This window comes from Pipistrellus kuhlii, unplaced genomic scaffold (assembly GCF_014108245.1).
Source record: "Pipistrellus kuhlii isolate mPipKuh1 unplaced genomic scaffold, mPipKuh1.p scaffold_m20_p_14, whole genome shotgun sequence".
NCBI lineage: Eukaryota > Metazoa > Chordata > Mammalia > Chiroptera > Vespertilionidae > Pipistrellus > Pipistrellus kuhlii.
Window position 1 is genome coordinate 22,024,491 of NW_023425449.1, and position 22,048 is coordinate 22,046,538.

Below are 22,048 nucleotides of genomic sequence, written 5' to 3' on the forward strand. Positions count from 1 at the left end.
GATTCTCTCTGACTCAATGCAAGGCAAACTCCAACAGAAAAGAGAGAGAGAGAGAGAGAGAGAGAGAGAGAGAGAGAGAGAGAGAGAGAGAGAGAGAGAGAGAGAATGTGGCCACTCTGTAGGTCTATTCCCCCAGTGGATTGTAAGCACCTTGAGAATGGGTGCTTTGTTAATATGCTTCTATCTCTGGAGCCTGCTGTAACACTCAGTACATAAATGTACAAAATGCATAGATCAGAACTGAATGGGAAAAATACATCACGAGTTTGGAGAGGCAACAGGAATGAAATGAGTAAAAAAACAAAAACAACAATCAAGATTTATGAAAGAGCACCTTGCTGGGTGTGGAGAGTAAGTCTGGGATATGTGCCTTCTTTGGCATAAAAGAGGGGGTGGGTGGCAAAAGAGATGGAACAAGAGCCAAATACTTTCAAAGAGCCACATTATGTCCCAAGGACCGGGTGATTTAACGGTATGCAACACACCTGTGCTTGCCCAACGGCACAGTGATTGAGAAACACTGTTATCACCTTCCAAAGGAAGTTTTTTGAAACACATTAAATATGATAACCTCCTGGTAAATTTTTCCACAGCTATTGCAGCAGCCACTTCTAATCATGCTGCCAAAAAGCTAAGGCAAGTTGAGACCTAGCAAAAAAGGGGACACAGGCTGCCCACGAAGAAAAGCTGTTCCCAAGTGTAAGCTAGCAGCGTACAATCTAGCGAATATTCCGCTCACGGACCACCTCCAGACCCCAAACCTTCTTCCTTCCAGAGTCTGGGCTACTTCTAAGAACTGGATGATCAAGACGTGGGTGGTTCAGGGCCAAGAGGGAGTGCACCTGCAAAGCCTACTTAATTTCAAACCCTATATTGTTTTAACGTGTCAAATACAGATATTTCTAAAGTGATGAAAACGGTCCTAATGACAAGATTCTGGAGAACACACTAACAATCAAAGATGTAATCTGAATTTTAATGCTGCTACCAAAGAACACAAAAATTATTAGGTGTTTTGTTTTGTTTCCCCCCCTTCACATATTTGTTGTTTGAAGCACATGAAAGAACTTCTGCAAGTGTGACTAGCTCACAGCATCTTTCTCAATGATAAATACATGCTTCACTTTATTTTTCTTGTAGGTCAAGGATGATAAATTCTTTCGATGTTGTGGACAGGAAAATGGAAACCCTGCAACTGGCTCCACTATGTCCATAGAAAAGTAATGTTCCAGAAGTGAAGCTCTGCCCATGTTCTTCATTCCCCTTCAGGAATCAAAGTGGAAGGATGAACAAACAGTCGGTGAAGTCGGTGTTAAGAAAGCACATTTCACTACGAGCAAGCAAGAAACTAGAGTGTTCCCAAAATTCTTTAGCCTGTATGATGTCCTGATGCCTGACGCCACTCAATCACTTAGAACAGAATACTGGAAACTTTTGAAAAAAGGATTTTTCCTACCTGAAACTTCTCTCACCACTGCACTCAGCTCCCATGAGCCCAAGTTAATGTACAACAACAGAAATTTCCCAGAACTTCACATAGAAAGCTCAGAGGGTAAGGTCTTTGTTTCAAATAGTGGGTCTTCTGTAAAGCCTTAGGTTACTTACAAAAAATTATTCATTCATTCATTCATTCATTCAGGTAGTATCTAATGAGTGCCCATTAAATTCCAGTACCCACTAAATTCCACGTAATCTTCTAGGCATTGAGAATATAGTTTCGAACAGAGAGAAACAGACAAGAATCCAATAAATAATATATATAGTGTACTATATATATTATAATATACAGTGGTGGGCAGATGGAGGTTTACAGTTGTAGTACACAAAACAGTTTATTCTTGTATTATTATTTTTTAACTCGTCGTTTTCCATATGAACAACTGTAAAACCCCCAATTTGCTCACCCTGAACATAGAGGGAATATAATAAATATGTACAATGATGTGCAAGAAAGTCATCAGGATAAACATATACAGGGGGAGCTGTTATTATTAACAATCTTGTTCACTGGTTTTACAACTACAGCATCGAAATAGCAAATCTTCCATTGCAGATGATAATTACTCCAGGTCTCATTGATGATACTAGTTCTTATTAATGATTTAATCAGTGCTCATTCTATTAATAGATTGACAGTCATCTTATTCCATGCCCCTTACCCCCATTTCTTAGTTGCTGCTTCAAACTTTGGTCCCTCCAACATTGGGAATGACGAGCAATAGTGTCAGAGAAGGAATCACCCTACAACTGCTGCTCTTGTCTCCTCCTGAGAAAGGCCCTTAAAGGACTATAGCCAAGACTTCTGATCAGTTTCTCTACTTATTTATTTTAAAATTTTATATATTGATTTTTAGAGAGAAAGAAATATCAATTTTTAGAGAGAAAGAAATTCCACTTATTTATACATTCATTGGTTGTTTCTTGTATGTGCCTTGACTGGGATTGAACCTGCAACCTTGGCGTATGGGGTGATGCTCTAACCTACTGGACTATCTGTCCAGGGTCACCTCTGGATTTATTTTTATCTTTATAAAACTATTTTCCAATGCTTCACCCTCTGATTAGTCTATCTCTAGTGACTGGTGGTTCTGTCACTGGCTGGCTGCAGGCTACAATTTTGAAAGCCATGTAAATAAGGTTGTCAGCTTTGGCAAATAAAAGCACAGTATGCCCTGTTAACTTTGACTTTTAGATTAGCGATCAGCAGCAGATTTTTTTTTTCTTTTTAGCATACATATGTCTCGTGAAATATGTGGGACATATTTCCACTGAGAACAATTATATGTATCAAATAACTGTAATTTATCCAGCCACCACACATGTGAAGATTTGAGGGAACTACATTAATGATTTTAATAGCATGAATATCTGGGTTTGACTCATCCAGAAAGTAGAGAAATTGCTCACAAGTAACAGTCTGTACAGCAAGGCTACGAAACAAAACAGAGAGCTAATCCCCACCTATTCCACGAACACAGATCAATTAGCAATAACGTAGCCATGGCCCAGCCCTCTTTGGTGCTGACTCACATGCCCAGAGGTGATGAGGAATTTATCTTAACACTTAGGAAAATCAAATGGTGTCATTAGACATTTGACAAAGAAAAGCGTGCTAGAATTCAATTACTATACATTCACTCCTCAGACTCCTTGCTAAAGTTCCATCAAGTTTATCCTAAAACCTGCTCTAGAAAGTGTATGCATTTGCTAGAGCTGCCATAACAAACATCACACACCAGGCAGCTTAACCAACAGGAAGCCCTTCTCTCCCAGTTCTGAAGGCCAGAGTCTGAAATCAAGGTGTCAGCAGGGCTGGTTCCTTCTGAGAACTGCACGGAAGAATCTGTTCCATGCCTCTCTCTCCAGCTGCTGGTGGTTTGCTGGCAACCTTCGGAGTTCCTTGGCTTGTTGAAGCATCACCCAGATCTCTGCCTTTGTGTTCAAAAGGTGGTGTGTGTGTGTGTGTGCTGTGTGTGTGTATCCAAATTTTCCATTTCTATAGAGTACAGCTCATACTGGAATAGGGGGCTCACCCCATTCTATTTCAACTTCATCGTGACTACTGAGATCTGCAACAATCCTATTTCCAAATGTCACATTCTGAATTATTGAAGGTTAGAACTGTGACATGTGAATTGGGGGGGTACATTCAACCTAAAACAAGGTGTGAAATTTGTAACTGTGGTAGAAAGATTGGAGAGGAGAGACAAAAAATAAAAAATAAAAAAATAAAAAAAATCAACCCCAAGTGGTTTGGTTCAGTGGATAGAGCATCGGCCTGCAGTCCCAAGAGTCCCAGGTTCGATTCCAGTCAAGATCATGTACCTTGGTTGCAGGCACATCCTGGGAGGGAGGGGGGGGGGTGTAGGAGGCAGCTGATTGATGTTTTTCTCTCATCAATGTTTCTAACTCTCTCTCCCTCTCCATTCCTCTGTGAAAAATCAATAAAATACATTTTAAAAAACAACAACAAAAATCAATAAAACAGCTCTTAATATGAAGAATGAGCAGGAAAACATGTGAAGTGGGATCTCTAGAGGGACCTGCCCCCAAGAATCTGACTGTTGCCCCTGGTGGGAAGGGCTGGTGAGGAGCCAGAGGGAAGCATGCTGCTTTCACACGGTGTGGAAGTAGGCTGGGCAGATAAGAATGAGTTGCTCTGGGGCTAGTTCAGGCCCTGGCTCTGCAAAAGCATTCCTCACTGGCCCCAGCTTTCAGATTCCTCCCTCATTATATGTATAGCACAAACTATCTGTAACACTCATTGAGCAAAGCTGTCCTATAGTGTGCTGTGCATTTTCCATCTATGTGTTTTCCACCTATGTCCTCTCTTCACCACTGTATCAAGTAAACTTTCAATGTTCTCAAAGTATATTTTGTGTGCATGTTTTACATTATGTGCACACAAATATATAAACATAAACACACCTGAAAATTTAAGTAGCTGCTGAGAATGGAATCTTAAAAATCAGTGTCTGGGATACATTCTTTAAAAAGTTTCTACTTTCAGATAATTCTTCTGGAATTTTCAGAGGACACAATTTAGTACTTAGATCAGTTATAAAGTCATACTCATTCCCCCCTCTTCCCTCCTCCATTCTCTTTCCCCCCCTCTTCCCTCCTCCATTCTCTTCCCTTCTCCCCCATAAATACAGATGATAAGTGTACCATACTAGAAACATGGTCTTCTGGTATTTTACAATTATTGAGGCAAAAAGAAATTTTTGGAGAGGGCATTTTTCGTCAAAATGATTATGGAACACAAGTTATAATTTATAAGAAAATGTACCCATATAAAAATTGTAAACCATGTAAAAAATTTGAAACCAGTAAATCCATTTCAAAATTCTATTTTCCAAGTGTTCAAAGCCAGGATCAGGATTGCACAGTTGGCGTTGTTAACTTAGGCCCTGTTTCAACCAGGATTGATATAATAAAGGCCTATGGTCAGAAGGCATTCTTAAGTATTTGTTCACCCAATGCCATGTCCATTACTATACAGTTAGTAAATCTTACCACCTGAAGCTGCTTGTTTCTGCCTCTGGTCCCTGACTAATAACCAATGAACAATTGCTAATGGGTCAATTCTGTTCTGCTTACGATTTTAAGATGAGCGAGCCCTAAATCCATTTCTTAGGATCATTTTGTCTAGAGCAGGAAGACAACTATAACAACCAACACACTTTAAACTCTGTGTGCCAGATACTGTATCAGGTTCTGTATTAACTCTTTTAATTCTCACCCCAACCTTTATGGAAGTGCATTGTTATCCTCACATTACCAGTGAGAAAACTGGATTCCTCACCTCACAGTAAGGCTCTTGCCTGAGGTCACAAAGCTAGTTTGTATACTTTGCTCAAGTCCAGTCCAAGCTCTGGACTGTCACTTTGTGACTGGATGGTTTCTTTGTTGCCATAACAGGAATAGTCTTATGAAAGGAGAGGTGTGCTATTAGTGTGCCAATAAAGGAAAATCAGTCCACAAGACCCAGAGACTCCAGGCAAAACAGGAAAGGGATCGCTTCTGAATGGCTACAAGAGTTTCTGTTGCCCACCTTAGATCATCTCTGCTCACTCTGTTGCACCATGGCCCCAGCAACTCTGGAAACTGCCGAGGGAAAATGATAGCAAACTTAGACTATCACACCCAAAGTATCAAGCCAATGAGAGAATCAATAGCTTCATACACTTACCTCCCAAAAATTCTTTCTCAGGAAGCTACTCAAGAATGTGTTTCAGCAGCCGTAGCTGGTCCAGCTCAGTGGATACATCGTCAGCCTGCGGACTGAAGGGTCCCAGGTTTGATTCCAGTCAAGGTCACATGCCCAGGTTGCAGACTTGATCCCCAGTAAGGGGCATGCAGGAGGCAGCCAATCCATGATTCTCTCTCAATCATTGATGTTTCTATCTCTGTCTCCCTCTTTCTCTCTGAAATCAATAAAAATATATTTTAAAAAAGTAATGTGCTTCAGCAAAATGAGGGAGTAAACCAAAAGTAAAGCTGACAGTGATTCCAGGGAAGGAGACCCATGAGAAAGCAAGATCAGCCTGAGGAAAATGGCTATGCACCAGGCCAGGAGAGAACCAGTCCAGAGGGGCAGGGTTCCAAGAAAAAAGCAAACAAAAACAGAATGAGTAGATTATTTGTTGTGTGTGAGCATTTGAAAAAAACACTATTGCTAGGGATTCGATAAATCTGATAATGCATTTTGAAAAAAGAAACGAGATCGGTATAAGAAAATTAAGCACAAAGAAAAAAAGAGAAGCTATTAGTAAATGCAAGAAACCTGATCATAGAATATTTCTTGGCTGAAAAAATGGAATGATACTGACATAATTATATTTTTATCAACATAGGTTGATTTGGTTAATAATGGCTGACATTGATATATCAAGATAGGAGTATAGACATATTATTTAGAATATTAGAATATATACTGAGTGGCCAGATCATTATAATTTCTGAACACATAATAATCTGGCCACTCAGTGTATATCCTATATAATAAAAGGTTAATATGCAAATTGTTCCCTCGACCAGGAGTACAACCAGCAGGCAGGCTGTCCAACCTCCTATGTCCCCTCCCCCCAGCCAGGCTGGCTGAACCCCACCCATGGACAAATTCATGCACAGGACCAGTGGCCAGATTGTTATTTGTTCACAGATCATAATAATCTGGCCACTCAGTATATATTAAAATATATGAATACATAAGTGATATGTAGATATATATTTAATATAAATAATATACCTATACTGCCATTTTAATATATTTTAATACAAAAATATCTATTTTAATACAAGAATATATAATCTAACATGTGAAGCAAGAGAAATGGTATAAGGAAGGCAGGCAAAGGAATTAATTATTTTGATTTAGACAAATTCTAAAATGCAGTAGAAAACAGAGGACAATATATGAATATTGCAAGCAAAATAGAAGTCATTAACCTTGATAATCATTGCCGATAAAAGGATGTTTCAGATGAAAGCATATGAAATGCAGGCCCTGAAATAGCCCAATAACTAAATTTTAAATTTCATTTTGCTTATGTAATCCTACTGCATAAGTCACTCTTCTGTGGAGTATTCCTTTCCATTTCCTATATCCTTGGTATTCCAAAAGTTCTGTTACAGCATTTGCTCCTTTATAACTTACTGTTACTATTATTATTACAATAAAATTGATTGGTATTTTACATAAAAGTAATTTATCACTCTACACTGGCCTCCCATCTGGACTATTCTATTTTAGAAGAGCAAGAGGTTCATTTCATTCCTCTGTAACCCTTGCTTCCTTGTACCATAAGGCCCAACCTTACAAACATTTAAAAGAAAATGTATTCCAATGAGTACTTGTAGCATTATGGTACACCATATCTCATCAACTCAAACTGCCCATTTATTAACATTTTATCTTCTCCGATGTGGGAAATGTGTCTTCTGATCACTGCAGGCTTGGATGGAAGCCGAGTTCTTGTAGAAAGTCTTTACAGCTGGTCCTGTTGTTCATCTGACCTGAGAATACTTTAGATTGGATTATCTGCCCAAGTATTCTTTAAAACTCACACTGACATTGGAAATTCAGACCTAAACATTTATTAGAACCAACTTGCAATTCAAAATCTTGGGCAATGTCATTTTTCTTCCTTTTACCAGTAGCAAATGTGAGAGGTGTGAGTTTGTTTGCTGTTCCTTTCCATGGGATGGGTTTACTTTTCATTGATTCCTGCACAGAAGAGACAGTCTTCGGGTTTCCCAAATGGAAGCAGGTTTCCTATATGATTCTCCATCTTAGACCTTTTTGCTTTCTTAAGGACACATGAACAATGATCTGTCTTCATTGGATGGCTTCCAGGGTTCCATGAAATACAATACTAATTCACAGAATAAAAAAACTATAATGCTGGCTTAGTAACAGTTATGTAAATATTTTACACTTTTAATAAAAGAAACATTGGGCTTCTTTTGGCTAATAAGATATCCACATTCTTACAATTACTAGCAAATGTTTCAGAGGATTTTGAAGTTTTCTATGTAGGTGAAATCCTGACCCACCAGCTTTCCCTTCACAAAACACTTTTCGGTATGTTCCTGCACATCAGCACTTTAAGACACGGTTCCCATTTGCCCACCAAAAGCCACAGCAGCCTGCACTGTGGTGGGGTTGATGAGAAACATCTGATACTCCTCAAAGTCATCAATGAAATAGACCCCTGTTAAATCATAATTCATCCCTTCAGGCAGAAGAGCCAGGCCATCAGTTGTGTCACTTGGCTCCCTAATATAGCAATCCCCAAACAATCCCCTGTACCCCCAAGAGACTTCCTATAACATGTGGTGGGACCCTCTCTCTGAAAATAATGCTTAGCTAAGCATAAGATGTGACATATTACATAGTAATTATTGAGTGCTTACTATGTTCCAGGCCATGAGCTAACCACTTTACATACATAGTCACTACTCAGAATGAACCTACTGATTAAGAAAGTGAGGCTTGTAGTTTAAGGAACTTGCGTAGATCACACAGATGGAAAGAGCCAGAACAAGAATTTAAACCCAGACACAGTAACTGCAAGGCCCGCCCTGAAACCACTGCACAATACTGCTTTGAGGGTGGAAAAAAAATTGCCATGGGAAGAAACAATGTGAACAGCAATGCAAACACACTAGATCTGTCGATTGCATTAATGCTAGCAACCCATCCAAGCTGAGATAGATCTTTGCAAACTTATCTATGTGCTAAGAAAGATGCTTCAAATTGCAGGAAGAGGTAGTTTTAAACAGCAAAAACATGGGTCATCTTTTTCACTTCCATTATAATAACCATCAGTCGTTAACTTTTCCCCTTGTCTATCCCACTTTGAGAGTGGGGGTCCTTTGCCTGGAGTCTGTGAGGACACTTCATGGTGTGTATTCCATGTTTCCTCTTAAGCCTCACTCTGCAGGCCAGAGCTGAAGGCAAGTCTTATTATAGATCAAAGCCAGTGAAGTGGGTAATGAGGTTTGGTATATAAAACACTTGGTATGAATGCAGAGGAAATTCTGGCTTTTCTTTAACATTAACTGCTTGGAAATGCATCATTTGAAATAGAATTCTTAGTAGGCCACTAGCCCCTGAAGAATAATTTCCCTCCCCCGAACAGACCGCTGGTAGCTAGATGCCTTTCACAAGCACGGAGCCCTGCGTAGCGAGTTATTTTTAATACATACTCTACGGGGTGACAGCTACAACGCACCACTGAACGGGAAGAGCATCACCCACCGCGGCGGAAACAGAATTGAAGGGCCGGGCACACCACCGTCACTTAAGGAATATGGTCTGAATTCTCAGGCTGATACCTAACCTCGAAAAAGAAACAATTAAAATATCTAAACAGACAGTTTTCATCTCCTCGGGTAGAAAGTGCTCTTACACGTTCAGACGTGTAGGTCCCTGAGTCACAGCGGGGACAAAGGAAAGGTGGTTCTACATATGCCATTAAAAGGATAATTAGCTTTTCCAATAACTTTTAAATTCATGTCTGGCTCTCTCCTGGCAGCTGTCTATCAAGAATGGTCTATGTTTAGTAAGTGCTTCCTAGGTCTATAAAGTCACTTCTCTATGTCTCTTCTCTCCGGACAAGAGATACTATTTTCATTATGTTTATCATCATCGTCCAACAGTATGAGTGGTGGAGGGTGGGAGTCATAAAAAAGGGTCATTAAATGCGACAATTCCCTCCCTTCTTCCTTCCTTTCCTTCCTTTCCTTCCTTCCTTCCTTCCTTCCTTCCTTCCTTCCTTCCTTCCTTCCTTCCTTCCTTCCTTCCTTCCTCCCTGCCTTCTTTTCATCTGTCCTTCATTTTTTTCCCTTTTAACACATTTTAACATCCTAACACAGTGGTCGGCAAACTCGCGAGCGTTTGCCGCTCTGTTGACTGATGAGTTTGCCGACCACAAGCCTAACATGTGCCAGGTACTATGCTGTATATGGTGGGGTTAAAACCACACTATTTGTATTATTAATCTCAAGTAATTCATAATCAGCCTCATAAGCCCTACCTCGTGAATGACTGGAAGCTCTCTGAAATCAGAGGCCACGCCTGGTACCTTCTAGACTTCCTTCTGTCCACGGCATGGTTCTTGCATGTGTGTAGTATGTGGCAGGAAGAGTGTGAGATAATCTAACGTCCAGCTCCCTCAATCACAAGGTAACTGCAGATACATCCCCTAATCGCTACCTCTTCCATTTCCCCCTGTGCAAAAGGGAGATCATAACGCCAGTGGAACCCATGGAGAAAGAAAGGACCACTGTGGCAAAATCCTAATGTCAGTGAAGCCACGTTACAAACCTAAGTCTTGCTCAGGAAGGCGCTCCTAAGTATAACTCAGGGTCAAGTGGCTGAGTAGCAGGGCAGCTGAGTAGGCACGGGGAGCTGGGTCATTTGACAAGGGCCTTGCCTCTCAGCAAGGTCTGTAGGTCACCTGCCCGTAGAGCCACACTGTGTTATAGCCACAGTGTGACAGGTGCACTGCCCCCGTGGCACTGTGATAGCAGAAGGAGGATTGTTGAGCCATGACGTTGTCATGTCTTCCACCCACAAATTTAATGCCTTTCCCATCTTAAGTATTTATTGTGTCCTGTAGCCATAACCTTTACACTTTGAGGTGTGAGAGCAAATCTAGCCTGAATTTCTTTTTCCTTTCTCACAATTTCATTGATAGAAGATTTGTTCTTACCCACCTCGGCGTATGGTTTTTTTTTCTTTCTTTCATTATTAAGTCAAGAACTTTCCCCTTTTCACTTAAAGGAAGCACTTTATGGCTTCTTGTTAGCATGTCCAAGAATGGCCTGCATCATTATTCTCGCACTCTGGGCCATGATTAAGTAAAATAGGGGTGACAAGGACTGTGATATCACGACAGTGGATTTGATAACCAAGACAGCTACTAAGTGAGTAATGGGTGGGAGCATCTATAGCGTGGAGATGCTGGATCAAGGGATGACTCACATACCTGGCTGGACAGGACAGAAATTTCATCACGCTACTCAGAATGACGCACAATTTAGAACTGATAAATTGTTCTCATCTGTTATTTTCCATTTAATATTTTTGGACCATGGTTGACTGTGGGTAACTAAGACTGAGGACTGGGAAACTGCAGATAAGGGAACTACTGTTTTTCCCATCAGACATACTAGCCCTGTTGCTGGCCGCCTTCCATTAAGAGGGAGGAAAACAAAAGTGATGAGACACCTGGACCCAGCTGTCCCCGACGCTCAGGGGATCCTTGCACTTTTCTCCTACGTTCCTCCTTTGGAGTTGGGTGGCTGTCAAATACACCTAAAAGTCTTGGCTCATACATACACTGCCCACAAATAGGTCACCTAATATCTATGAGCCTAAAACTTCTTTATCCCCTATAAAATAGGGAGGAGGAGGAGGAGGATGATAATAAAGGGGATAATAATGACCTTCACAGGGTTACCAGAACAACAAATGAGGTCATAATTGTAAAAGTGGCTTGTCAATCCTGATGTTTGTAGTTGTCATTTATGCTACTCGACATGGTGTGCAATTTAAAACTCATGCATTGTTATTTCTGGAATTTTCCATTTAATACTTTCAAACCATGGCTGACTGTTAGCTACTGAAACCATAGAAAGAAAACTGTAGATAAGGGAGGACTACTGTAATTCATTATAACAACAATTGAAAACAAAGATTCCAGAAGACCTAATTGAGACAAATCATTGCCCCTTTAGGCACTTCACTCTCCTAATCCTCACTGAGGGTGAGCATCCTAATCTGCTTATTTTATGAGGCTCAAAAGCTAACGGGGCTATGTTTGACTCTCAGCCTCTGCATTGTGTTTCTTTGGCAAGTGACTTAACCAATCAGTGCCTCAGTTTTCTCCTCAGTAAAATAGACATACTAATAGTATTGGCTCATTGTAAGAATCAATGGTTTAGTCCATGTAAACTGCTTAGAATGGCATTTGGCACAATGTAAGTATTAGGCAAGTGTTATAGCTATTATTAAGTATGTAAAAAAAAGTTGCAAAGAGTTAGACATTATGAACTGGTAAAGTAGTATTAGCATTCTTATAGAACACTGATTCTCAAGAGGGTGGAGGGCCAATACCCACCTCCCCACTAGAGTTCAGAAATTTGCGGAGGCACTTTAGAGGGTAATAGGATGGGAGATTGGTATAGTACTAACTAGCATTTAGTGATAGGAGCCAGGAATTCTAGACATCTTGCAATATCAGGGGCTGTCACTTAACAGTGCAAGCTTTTACCAGATCCCAAGTGACAGCACAGACTCCTACCCATCTTCATCTGTAGCCGTGCATTGATGGTGACTTTACAAACAAGTCCTAGCATCCGTCTCCTTCACTATGACCTCTGGTGTAGCTGTGTTATGCATTTATCTACCGAAGCATTTTGAACAATAGCTTATCCATCATGTTCATGTTAACAGTATAATAGTAATAGGGCATTACATTGTGTTTTTTTTTAATTTAAGTTAGAGTTAGCTTGTGTGATTTGTGAAATTCTAAAATGGAAAAAATATATATATTCTGGGTGTGAACTGATAGGATTTGAGATGAAATAAGGTTTACCTGTGGCCTACCCCAGCCACCTAACTTTCTAATGAAGAAAATCAAGGCCTAAAGACATACAGCTCCTTGTAAAAAGAGTAACTATTAGTTAAAAGATAAATAATCCAAGTTTCAAGACTCTAATTCCAGAGTTCTTGGGTATTCTTTAAGAATCTGTACATCCTTACAAAAACAAAAAAAAGGATCTGTATATCCCATATAAAGTAAGATTCTTTAAAGATAAAATTCTCATTCCAATCCTGAGGTTTTATGCCAGCGAAATCACTGTCCTTTCCTTGCACACCACTTCCCTCTTCCCCCCATCCCCACTTCCACCAGGGGAGAAAGTGATTGTGAAAGTCACCTTAGACCAGCTCAACAGCAAAGCATTCCTGGGTGCAGTCTGGGGGGAAAGCTCTGATGTACAGGATTAAGGTCAACAATTGTTTCTGACTTCCTCCTTTGACTTTCCACTTTTTCTGAGTTAGTTCCAAGGGAGATCTTTTGGACCCAGAGATGATTCTGTCCACCCCCAACCAACCTCCACATCCCAATATGAATCTTCCAGAATATTCTGTACATCTCATCTTGACACAGTTATGGAGAAACTAATTTGTAGTAACATCAGTTACAAACAGGTTGACATGTTTCAAATTACTATTTTATTAATATTCTAAGGGGGAAACCAACACCTCCTACCTTCCCTACGCAGAGCTGCAGAGGCTGTTTATGTAGGCGTGTCCTGCCAAACCCAGAGGGTGCCATTCACATGGTGGCCCATGTGTGTGGTACCCACCCTGGAGTTAAAGGGTTCCACATCTGCATGGCTACATGCAGTGTGCCTGCTCCCACTCCTTAACATGGGAAATGAGTTCATAGTGTGAAGATGTTTGATACTAACGTTGTTGAATAGTCAATTAAACACTGACTTAGCTGGTACAGTGTATTCACTATTTTAAGTTGGAATTACAGCTAGTCTCCTTGCTGGCCCTGTGTTCAATGATGGAGGCCCTGTCTCATTGCCAAGTTGGGACACACAGAAGCAGCTCCATTTTCAGAGAGACTTGGTGAGTTAGGGTTTTAAGGCTCAATTCTCCTTCTTGTCCCTCCTTTCTGAGTAGCCCACACAATTTCTATTTCCTGTTCAGGGCTGTTCCAAGCACTTGAGCATATTTGAGGGGTGGGGAAGATACTCTAACCCAGATGAGGCTCCCACTGACCCAAGTTCACAGTTCCACCCAGAAACTCAGAGCACCAGCTTCCCCTAGAGGTTACAAGTCTGAGCTTTTTCATATATATAATATATTTTTTATTGATTTTTTTACAAAGAGGAAGGAAGAGGGAGAAAGAGTTAGAAACATTGATGAGAGAGAAACATCAATCAGCTGCCTCCTGCACACCTCCTACTGGGGATGTATGCCCTTGACCAGAATCGAATCCGAGAATCCTCAGTCCACATGCTGACACTCTATCCACTGGGTTTGGCACAAGCATGAGCTTTTATGTCAGACCTGGAATCCTCTCAGCTATGTTACTTCAAGCAAATAACCTACTGGCTGTCAGTGTTAGCGTCCTCATCAATAAATGAACAAGAATATGAGCCTCATGGAGTTACTAGAAGGTAACATGAAGGAATTGCAAGTGAAGCCTGACACATAGTAAGTGTTTTAAGAAATATTAGTACTGGAATGATTCTTTCCCCAGAAGAGTGGTCTTCTATATATGACAAATTGGTAGAATTTTATATTCTACCAATAAAGTAGAATGAAAATAAGGAACATAAAATCGAGTAAATAAAAAAGGAAGGATTATCCCTTAGAAGAGGCTATTGCATATTCATTTTATTTGCATTGTAAAGGTAACTAATCACAGCGGGCATTTGATACATGCTGTTGTTGTTTTCCTTTTATTCTCAGAGTGCTCTTTCTTCCACAAAGCAGCCCTGTAAAGTAAGCATGCCCAGCCGGGTATCTTTATTCCCAGTCTTCAGAAGACACAGGCTCAGGGAGGTTAAGATGATTCTGTGGTGAAAAGTCAGACTAGATGGCAGGCTTTAAAACTTGCTGTTCAGCATTCCATTTCACAGTGTCCCACTAGTAGAAGTAGTGACTCTCCACTAGGGGGCGCATGTCATGTAATGGGGTGCGTGCTGGCAGCCATTGAGGGACTACACTAATTTCCATCAGCTCCCCCAAAAAACAAAGCAAAAATAAAAATAAATAAATAAATAAATCTAAATTATAAAGTGTATTTTCCATATGAATATATTTTAAAAATATCTCCGGTAGTCCTCTCGTCCCTCGAGGTTACAGCTGCTAAGTTTTTCCTAGATAGAAATTCTGGAATCAAGATGGCGTTGCAGGACATGAGGGAGCCCTCCCCGTGGTTCTGAGAAGCCCCTTCAGCTGAAGTTTTCTGTACGAAGCCGAACTACAGAGAGAGGACGTGTGCTAGCTGATTTGATGTATAACAAAGCACTAACTTTACAATTTTACCTATATGTTCCCAAAAATTCTCGTTTAGCACTTCTTAGTTGGGATTCAGGAATCTGTATTTTAACAACTCCACCAGGTGATTCTCATCATGAGAGAAGTTTGGAACACACTGAGATCACTCCCACCACATCTAGGACCAACACTTTGCCTCATAATAAGAGACACTCTTTTCAATGGGGCCTCTGCTTGTTCTCTTAACAGGAGTCAATTTCTGAAAACTTAGATTGGAAATAAGACCATGGCCCTGAGCCCAGGTGGCTCTTGGCAAGGAGGCCCAGAGGTTTTCCCCAAAGGTCCTGCCTGCAGCACATGACAACGTGTTGTGAAATTGTCATGTCAGAAGTTTCTACAAAACTTGCTTTTCAGATGCTGCATCAGTAGGAGTCACATCACTGCTTGACTTTGTTTTTTCTTTAAGTTTATTTTCAACTGCAGGGAGTCCACCTTTTCTTCCTTTTTTGGGGTGACTTTCCCCCCCACCCCCCCACCTTAGCTAAGTCATGATCCATTAAATGGAAAGCAAGGAGAAGACAAGAGACACCAGGAAAAGCAGTGAAATAGGAATGACCTGACTTCGTCCCCCTGATGTTTTTACAGTAAATATTGCAAGCTGAGCAGGTGTCCAGTGAGTTTAGAGTCCAAACTACACCTGCCCCAGGTCCCACCTGCCCCTCGTCACACAAACCAACACACACTGGAGAAAACTTTTTTTCTGTTTACTTATGTTAATCATCAAGCCAAGGCAAACAGCCTTCCACGTTCTGGATCCAGGGTAGCAATTATATAAGAAGACATCTCACGACTCCTCTAGACAAATAGGAGGGAGGGGAAACCCTCTGTAGTCTAGGCCAGGAGGTGGGCGGGGAGTGGCATCAGCTGTCACATGTCACAAAGCTGGTTTTCCCACTGGGAACTCTCTGTTTGGCACACCAGCACCACAGTGGGTGGTCAGAATGCGTACTTAAGTCCCTTCTAAATGTATTCATTTAGGCCATGGCTTAGTGAGAGACCCCGGACAACTCAGTCTGCAGTTAGAGAGAAGCTGGGTAACAAGATAAAACAATTACACAATGTGAGTGCTGACAGAGGCATGGGCAAAACCAGCTAAGTGGCAGAGAGACAGATATCAGTGAGAAATGCAGAAGTAGCAGTAAAGTAGCACTTACTACCCTACTGCCCTCCTGCCTTTCCCTCCCCCTCCCCATGCCACCACATAACCACAAATGGGTACAATACATACCAGCTATTCTATTCACATTCAATGACAAGGGGCTTGGGCACATCACAGCTCAAGGGAATGGTTTCTAAGATGCCTCACGGGCAGCGGAAACTGTTTACACATGTGAAGTTGCTTCCACGACCCTCTGGAAAAATCCCGGGAAAATGCAGGCAGAAAACCCACTTCACCAGCGCGCAACCCGGATTCCAGACTGACCTGCCACACACCTGGCAGCAGAGGTGAACTTTAGCATAGTGACAGCCTGTGGGGGCCGCTGGCTCACCTCCCCAGCCAGAACCCCAGTTCCCACGCAGAAAGCAGGAGCACTGGAGAAGGGTGGTGGGAGTCTCAGCATTCAAACGCTGCCACCCTCTCCTCTCTGGCCCCTCTATGATTCAGTCCTTTATGCTGGGCTGTCCAGCTTTCTGAGGAGGAAACTGCCAAGGAGGAAAATGATCAGAGCTGTGATTACTCAGCGAGCCAGCTTCCTAGCGTGGCCGGTGACTCTCCCTGCCTACCCTTCCTTGCCAGCTCCACTTCCCAGTCCCTACACTCTCCACGTGGATTACCCTCATTCCAAAGAGGCGGCATGCCCTGAGCACCGGATCCAGAGCTTGGCGAGTAGTAGGAGTTCAAGAAACACTGACATGTCACACCCCCCTTCTGGGTCAAAGCCTGGGACAGTGCTAGGGAAGGAACCCGTGGCCCCCAGGTGGGTAAAAGTTGTTAAAACTCCAGGTCACCTGCAGCACCGCGGCCCCCCGGGGTGTGACAGCCCGTGGGTGCCTGTGCGGGCGCCCCGGGAGGGTGAGTGGGTGCCCGGGAGGGTGAGTGGGTGGCGCGCCGCTTTAACCCCTTACCTTCCAGCAGCACCTCCTTGCCCGCGCGCTTGAGCGCCTGCACCGCCTCGTCGTGGGTGGCGTCCCGCAGGTCGGCGCCGTTCACCGACAGGATGGCATCGCCCACGTACAGGGCCTGGGTCTGGTCTGCCGCCAGCCCCTTGAAGATCTTGCTGATGAGGATGGGCATCTTGTTCTCCTTGCCCCCCTTGATGCTGATGCCCAGCCCGCCCAGCTCCTGCTTCAGCACCTTCACGCCGCGCTTCTGGTTGGAGATGGACTCGGGCACCTGCTCGGGCAGGTCTGTGAAGGCGGTGCGCACCCCTGCGGCGGCCGGCGAGTCGGGGGGCTGCGCGCCTCCTCCGGGGGTGCCCGGGTGCGCGGGGCCCCTGCAGAACGAGCCATTGGTGGCGGCGGCCCCGATGCCGTTGTACGCGGCGCCCTCCTCGCAGCTCAGAACCAGGGCGTCCTCGCTCAAGTTCACCAGAACTTTGTGCCAGCGGTCCCGCACCAAAACTTCCAGCAGCCCGCTCCTGCGCTGCGCCCGGCCGCCGCCCCCGCTCGCCGGCCCCGCCGCCGCCGCCGCCGCTACCGCCATCTTTCCGGCATTCTTAACATGCCATGTGATGATTGCAAACCCGGGGGAAAGTGGGGAAGGCTTGCGCGTGGAGGCCGCGGGGCCCGGAGGCGCGGGGAGAAGGCGCCGGGCGGGGAGCAGGCGGCGGCGCGGGACTCCTCTCTGGGCGCCGCTGGGCGCGAGTTGGCAGCCGCAGCCCCGCCGGTTCCCCCTCGCCGGATCCGGGGCGGGGTGGAGCCACCTAAAAGCAGGAGAGACTGAGCGAGGGGAGGGGAGGGAAAACGCCAGCTGCCAGTTGCAAAACCCCAAAGCCAAAGCCGGGGGAGCCGGGCGGAGAGAAGCGCCGCCGCGGACAGCCGGTAGGAGGCAGGCTGGCGGGCAGAGCGAGGGCGGGTCCGCCGCTCACCTGTTCCAGGCGCCGCCGCAGCCCTGGCGATCACGGGAGCCCGTGGTCTGGGACCCTTCCCCGCCTCCCTCCTCGGAGTGCATCTCACGTCTCCGCAGGGACAGCTTACCTAGCTCCTTATCTCCACCCCGCGCAGCCCTCTCCTCCAGACTCTCCCTCTCCCGCGGGCTCCCACCCGCACTTTGGCTGGATCTGCGTGTCCCGCCCCGGGGTCCCCTCACTGGATGCGCCTGAGCGTGTCCCCTTCCTTCGCACACCCTCCCTGGAATTGTCCCTCAGCCCCAACCCTCAAACCCAGGCTTGGCTTCTCATCTGAGTTCTCACCTGTCACTCCTTCTCAAGGATTCTTAGGTGGACTCGGCAGAGGCCCAGAGACCTCTGAGAGGGGAGAGGGAAGGCTGTCTGTCCCAAGAACCCAGAATGAAATGTCAGCAAAACCCAGTCCCCCAAAACTTCCTCTCCTTAAGTGCAGGACATCCTCCTCCTGCCCCGTCTCTGGAGAGGTATCTGCTGGCCGGGTTGTTGGGCAGGTCACTGCCTGCCCCAGACCCAGAGTCAAATATTCTTCCAGGTCTATTACATTATATGCTCTGCCTCTCCCCTGCCCTTCACCCCCACCCTCTAGTATCACACCACGTGCTTCCTAGACTTTCTTCCCGAGATTTATGCTAGGAGAACTCAGTTGCAGTGGGATGTATCTCAAAAGCTCCTTTCCAAGTTGCTTATTTAGAGCTCAAGCTGCATTTTCCAAGGGAACAATATTATAATTGCTGGTTACCTTCCCAGGTCAATTCGGAAATGCCAACATAACCCATGTCATAGCTCAACCACCCAGAGTCCTCCTGGGCCTTCCATCTCTCAGTTCTATCCCCACACTGAGCAGATCTCCTGGGCCTCCAAGTATGTCACAGTTCTCCTGTGCCCCCCCTTCTCACCTTTCTCTCCCCTCTCTCCATAAACACAACTCAAAAAGCTGTGAATTCCTAAAGGTAAACCCAATCCAGCAAGGTGTCAGGAGGAAAGAAATATTGAATACATTTCCACTGATGTGTATCATCACTGAAAGTTCTCTCTCCCTTCCAGAATGACTCACTTTTAGTGGAGAATGCTTAAAAATTCAGACAAACCCCTAAAGGGTGGTTGGTGTTCCAGGAAGGGTCCCCGAAGGAAATGAAAACATTTGGATTTGCGAGCGAGGGGGGGGGGGGATAAGGAGGAGCAGGGAAAGTCACTGCAGACAGATCAGTGGGACACTTGGGCGAATGCTTCTTCTTTTCTATAGTTTTCCCAAAGCTTTTTTATTCTCCTATATGAAGGTTCCCAAGGCAGGGGGACTGCAGCTTCTGTGCACAGAATCAGACAGGGAGTGGATACAGGTGACACCACAGCTGGGTGGGAAAACCAGCTAGGACTGTCCTCTGCCTTGGGGACTGAGGCATCACATGCATCCCTCTCCAGGGAGATCAGAGTGTCTGCGTTCTAACCCCAACAGACTAAGTTGGGGATGGGTACCAGAATGCCAGTGGGATGGCTGAGAAATCAAAACTGATCTGCCTCTGGACCCAAACTCTCCATTTGCATCACATCCTGTACCTCTTGCCTCTGTGGTCCAGCAAATTGAAAGTGCCAGGCGTAACTAGAGATAATGTATCAGTCTGCCGTAAGATATTGCAGGCTCTGCAACGGGAATTTCTCAGAATCTCTGTGATAAGCACTTTTTTTTTTTTTTTTTTCTGTGTGAGCAAACCCACATGGGAAGGAGTAGGTTGCTTGTTGAAAGAAGGAGGGAAGACAGATAGTTGATATTAAACGGGAGACGTGTGTGATAGCGAGAGGATGGCTTTGCCAATGAAATTATAAGAACAGACCCCTGATCTAAGTGCTTTATACACTGTAACATAATCCTTCCAGAAATTTTGGGGGATACTTGCCATTATCATCACCCCCGTTAAACAGTAAGAAACTGGGGATACTTATTTAAGAACTTGCCTTCTGAAATACTAGCCATGTAGCTAGCAAGTGGTAGTCAAGTTTTGAAGCCAGCAACAAACGGTCTGAATTCAACCACTGCCCTCCACTCTTGTGAAAATACTCAGAGCCTGTTAGCTACAGTGCCTATCTGGCATTGAGGTCAGCCTTTCTCTGGGGAGGGAAGCTCTGAGTGTGAAGGTCCTTCTCCTAGATCACATGTAAGAGGGTCCAGCCAGTCCTGACCTCTCCTTTCCAAGGTTAAAGAATACCTTGCACTCCCCTAATTGACACTCCCCCCCCCCCCCCTCAGACATGTTAATATGTTGAAACTGGCGATTGCTGGGGTTTGGCTGGCCTAGAAGCCCCAGCTTATTCCTCAGATAGCTCAGCATATCTGGCCTCTGATTAGTGATGTTGATTCTTAAAGGTAAACCTTATTGACCCCATTTCTTAGTTCTACCATGCTGAAGTCCCTAAATACTCACCATTAGAACTGACTATACTCTCCTAGGCCTCCCTTCATAATGAATTGTCACTAGAAAGGACCAAAGAGATTGCCAGCTTCCTCTTTTTTTGTAAGTGTGGCTCAGACTAGAGCAATGGCAGACTCAAGGTCACTTAGGGAGTTTGTGGCAATGTCACAACTGCATTACCATGGCTACCTGTTCAACTTCAGTATTCTATACACCTGAAGCCCTACTCCATCCCGTTTTTAACCAGATTTCCTTTGCTTAGCTATGCCTCTTGTTCTATTGCCTTCTTCTGTCCTAACTTGGATCCTTCAGTGTGTGCCCCTTTCCCATGAGAGGTGCATTTTTCTACAGATGTTTGGGTGGGCTTGGACTTGCAAGAACAAGTCACACAGTCAGTCCTCAGCTCCACAGAGCCGGGGATACATGCCCCTGCCTCCAGCCTCCAGTGTGTTCGGGAAAGAGCAGTGTCCATCCATTCATTCCACAAAGTGTCATTGTGCTTCTACTACCATGTTCCAGGCATTATTCTAGGTACTACAGTATGGGGAGTCAACAAAGCAGCAAAGATGTGCCCTCTGAGACTTACACTGTAGTGGGTAGTAAGTTGGAGACAGAGAGAGACTGCAAACATAAGATACTTCCTTGGAGAAATAAATGCTAGGAAGAAATTAAAAAACAGTAAGACCAAGAATGAATAGGGGCAAGGGATACCTTGGGGACAATGGCTGTTAAGAAAAGCTCCTGTGAGAAGGTGATTTTGAGGCTGAGACATGGATGATAAGAAGACAGAGTCTTGCAAAGAACTAGGGAAGAGGTTCCAGGGAGAAGGAAGAACCAGGGCAAAGTGCCTGAGACAGAACCAAGCTTGTCTGGTTCAAGGGACCAAAAGCAGGTCAAGGTGGCTTGGGCAACTCATGGGAGGAAGAGAGAGGTAGGAGAAAAGATCAGGGAGATAGGCTGGACCAGATTCCAATTAAGGCCCTGGAGGATTGAGACACAGACCATCCTCCTTGTCTTCTTTGAGGTTCAACAACCATATCTTTTGGGTTATCAGGGAGAGTCTTGACTTTAAATACTCCCCATTGACTACTGAGTAAACTTCTACTGGTTAGAACACATGATCCAAATAGTAAGTTGAGCATCTTTAGGGCAATTATCTATATGAACAGAGTAAACAAGGTAAATAGTGAAAAGAAAGTGGAGAGCTCCTGAATATCTGGGAATAAATTAAAACAAAAAAACAAACAAACAAACAAACAAACAAAAAACAAACAAACAAACAAAAAACAAACAAACAAACAAAAAAAAACCCAAACAGAATGAGAGAGGAGCAGGAGAAGTGCTAGAAATGTACAACTCTTAAAGTGAGTCCGAACTATATAAATACATGTTGAATAAATGCTTGTTGTCTACCTACTCTTATAAAATCTTAATGTGTGGTTAGTGATTCTTATTTTAAAGACGAAGCATTGAGATTGGGG

At 44.0% G+C, this 22,048-nt stretch overlaps 1 protein-coding gene across 1 annotated transcript in view; it reads right to left on the minus strand.

Moving 5' to 3' along the window:
- The window catches only part of SNTB1 (syntrophin beta 1), a 189,555-nt gene extending 171,439 nt beyond the window's left edge, over nt 1-18,116 (minus strand). Inside the window, exon 1 of the mRNA XM_036436887.2 lies at nt 17,162-18,116. Coding sequence (XP_036292780.1) covers nt 17,162-17,738 — 577 coding nt within the window. The 5' untranslated portion in view covers nt 17,739-18,116. The remainder of the gene's footprint in view (nt 1-17,161) is intronic.
- Between the last annotated feature and the right edge of the window lie 3,932 nt (nt 18,117-22,048).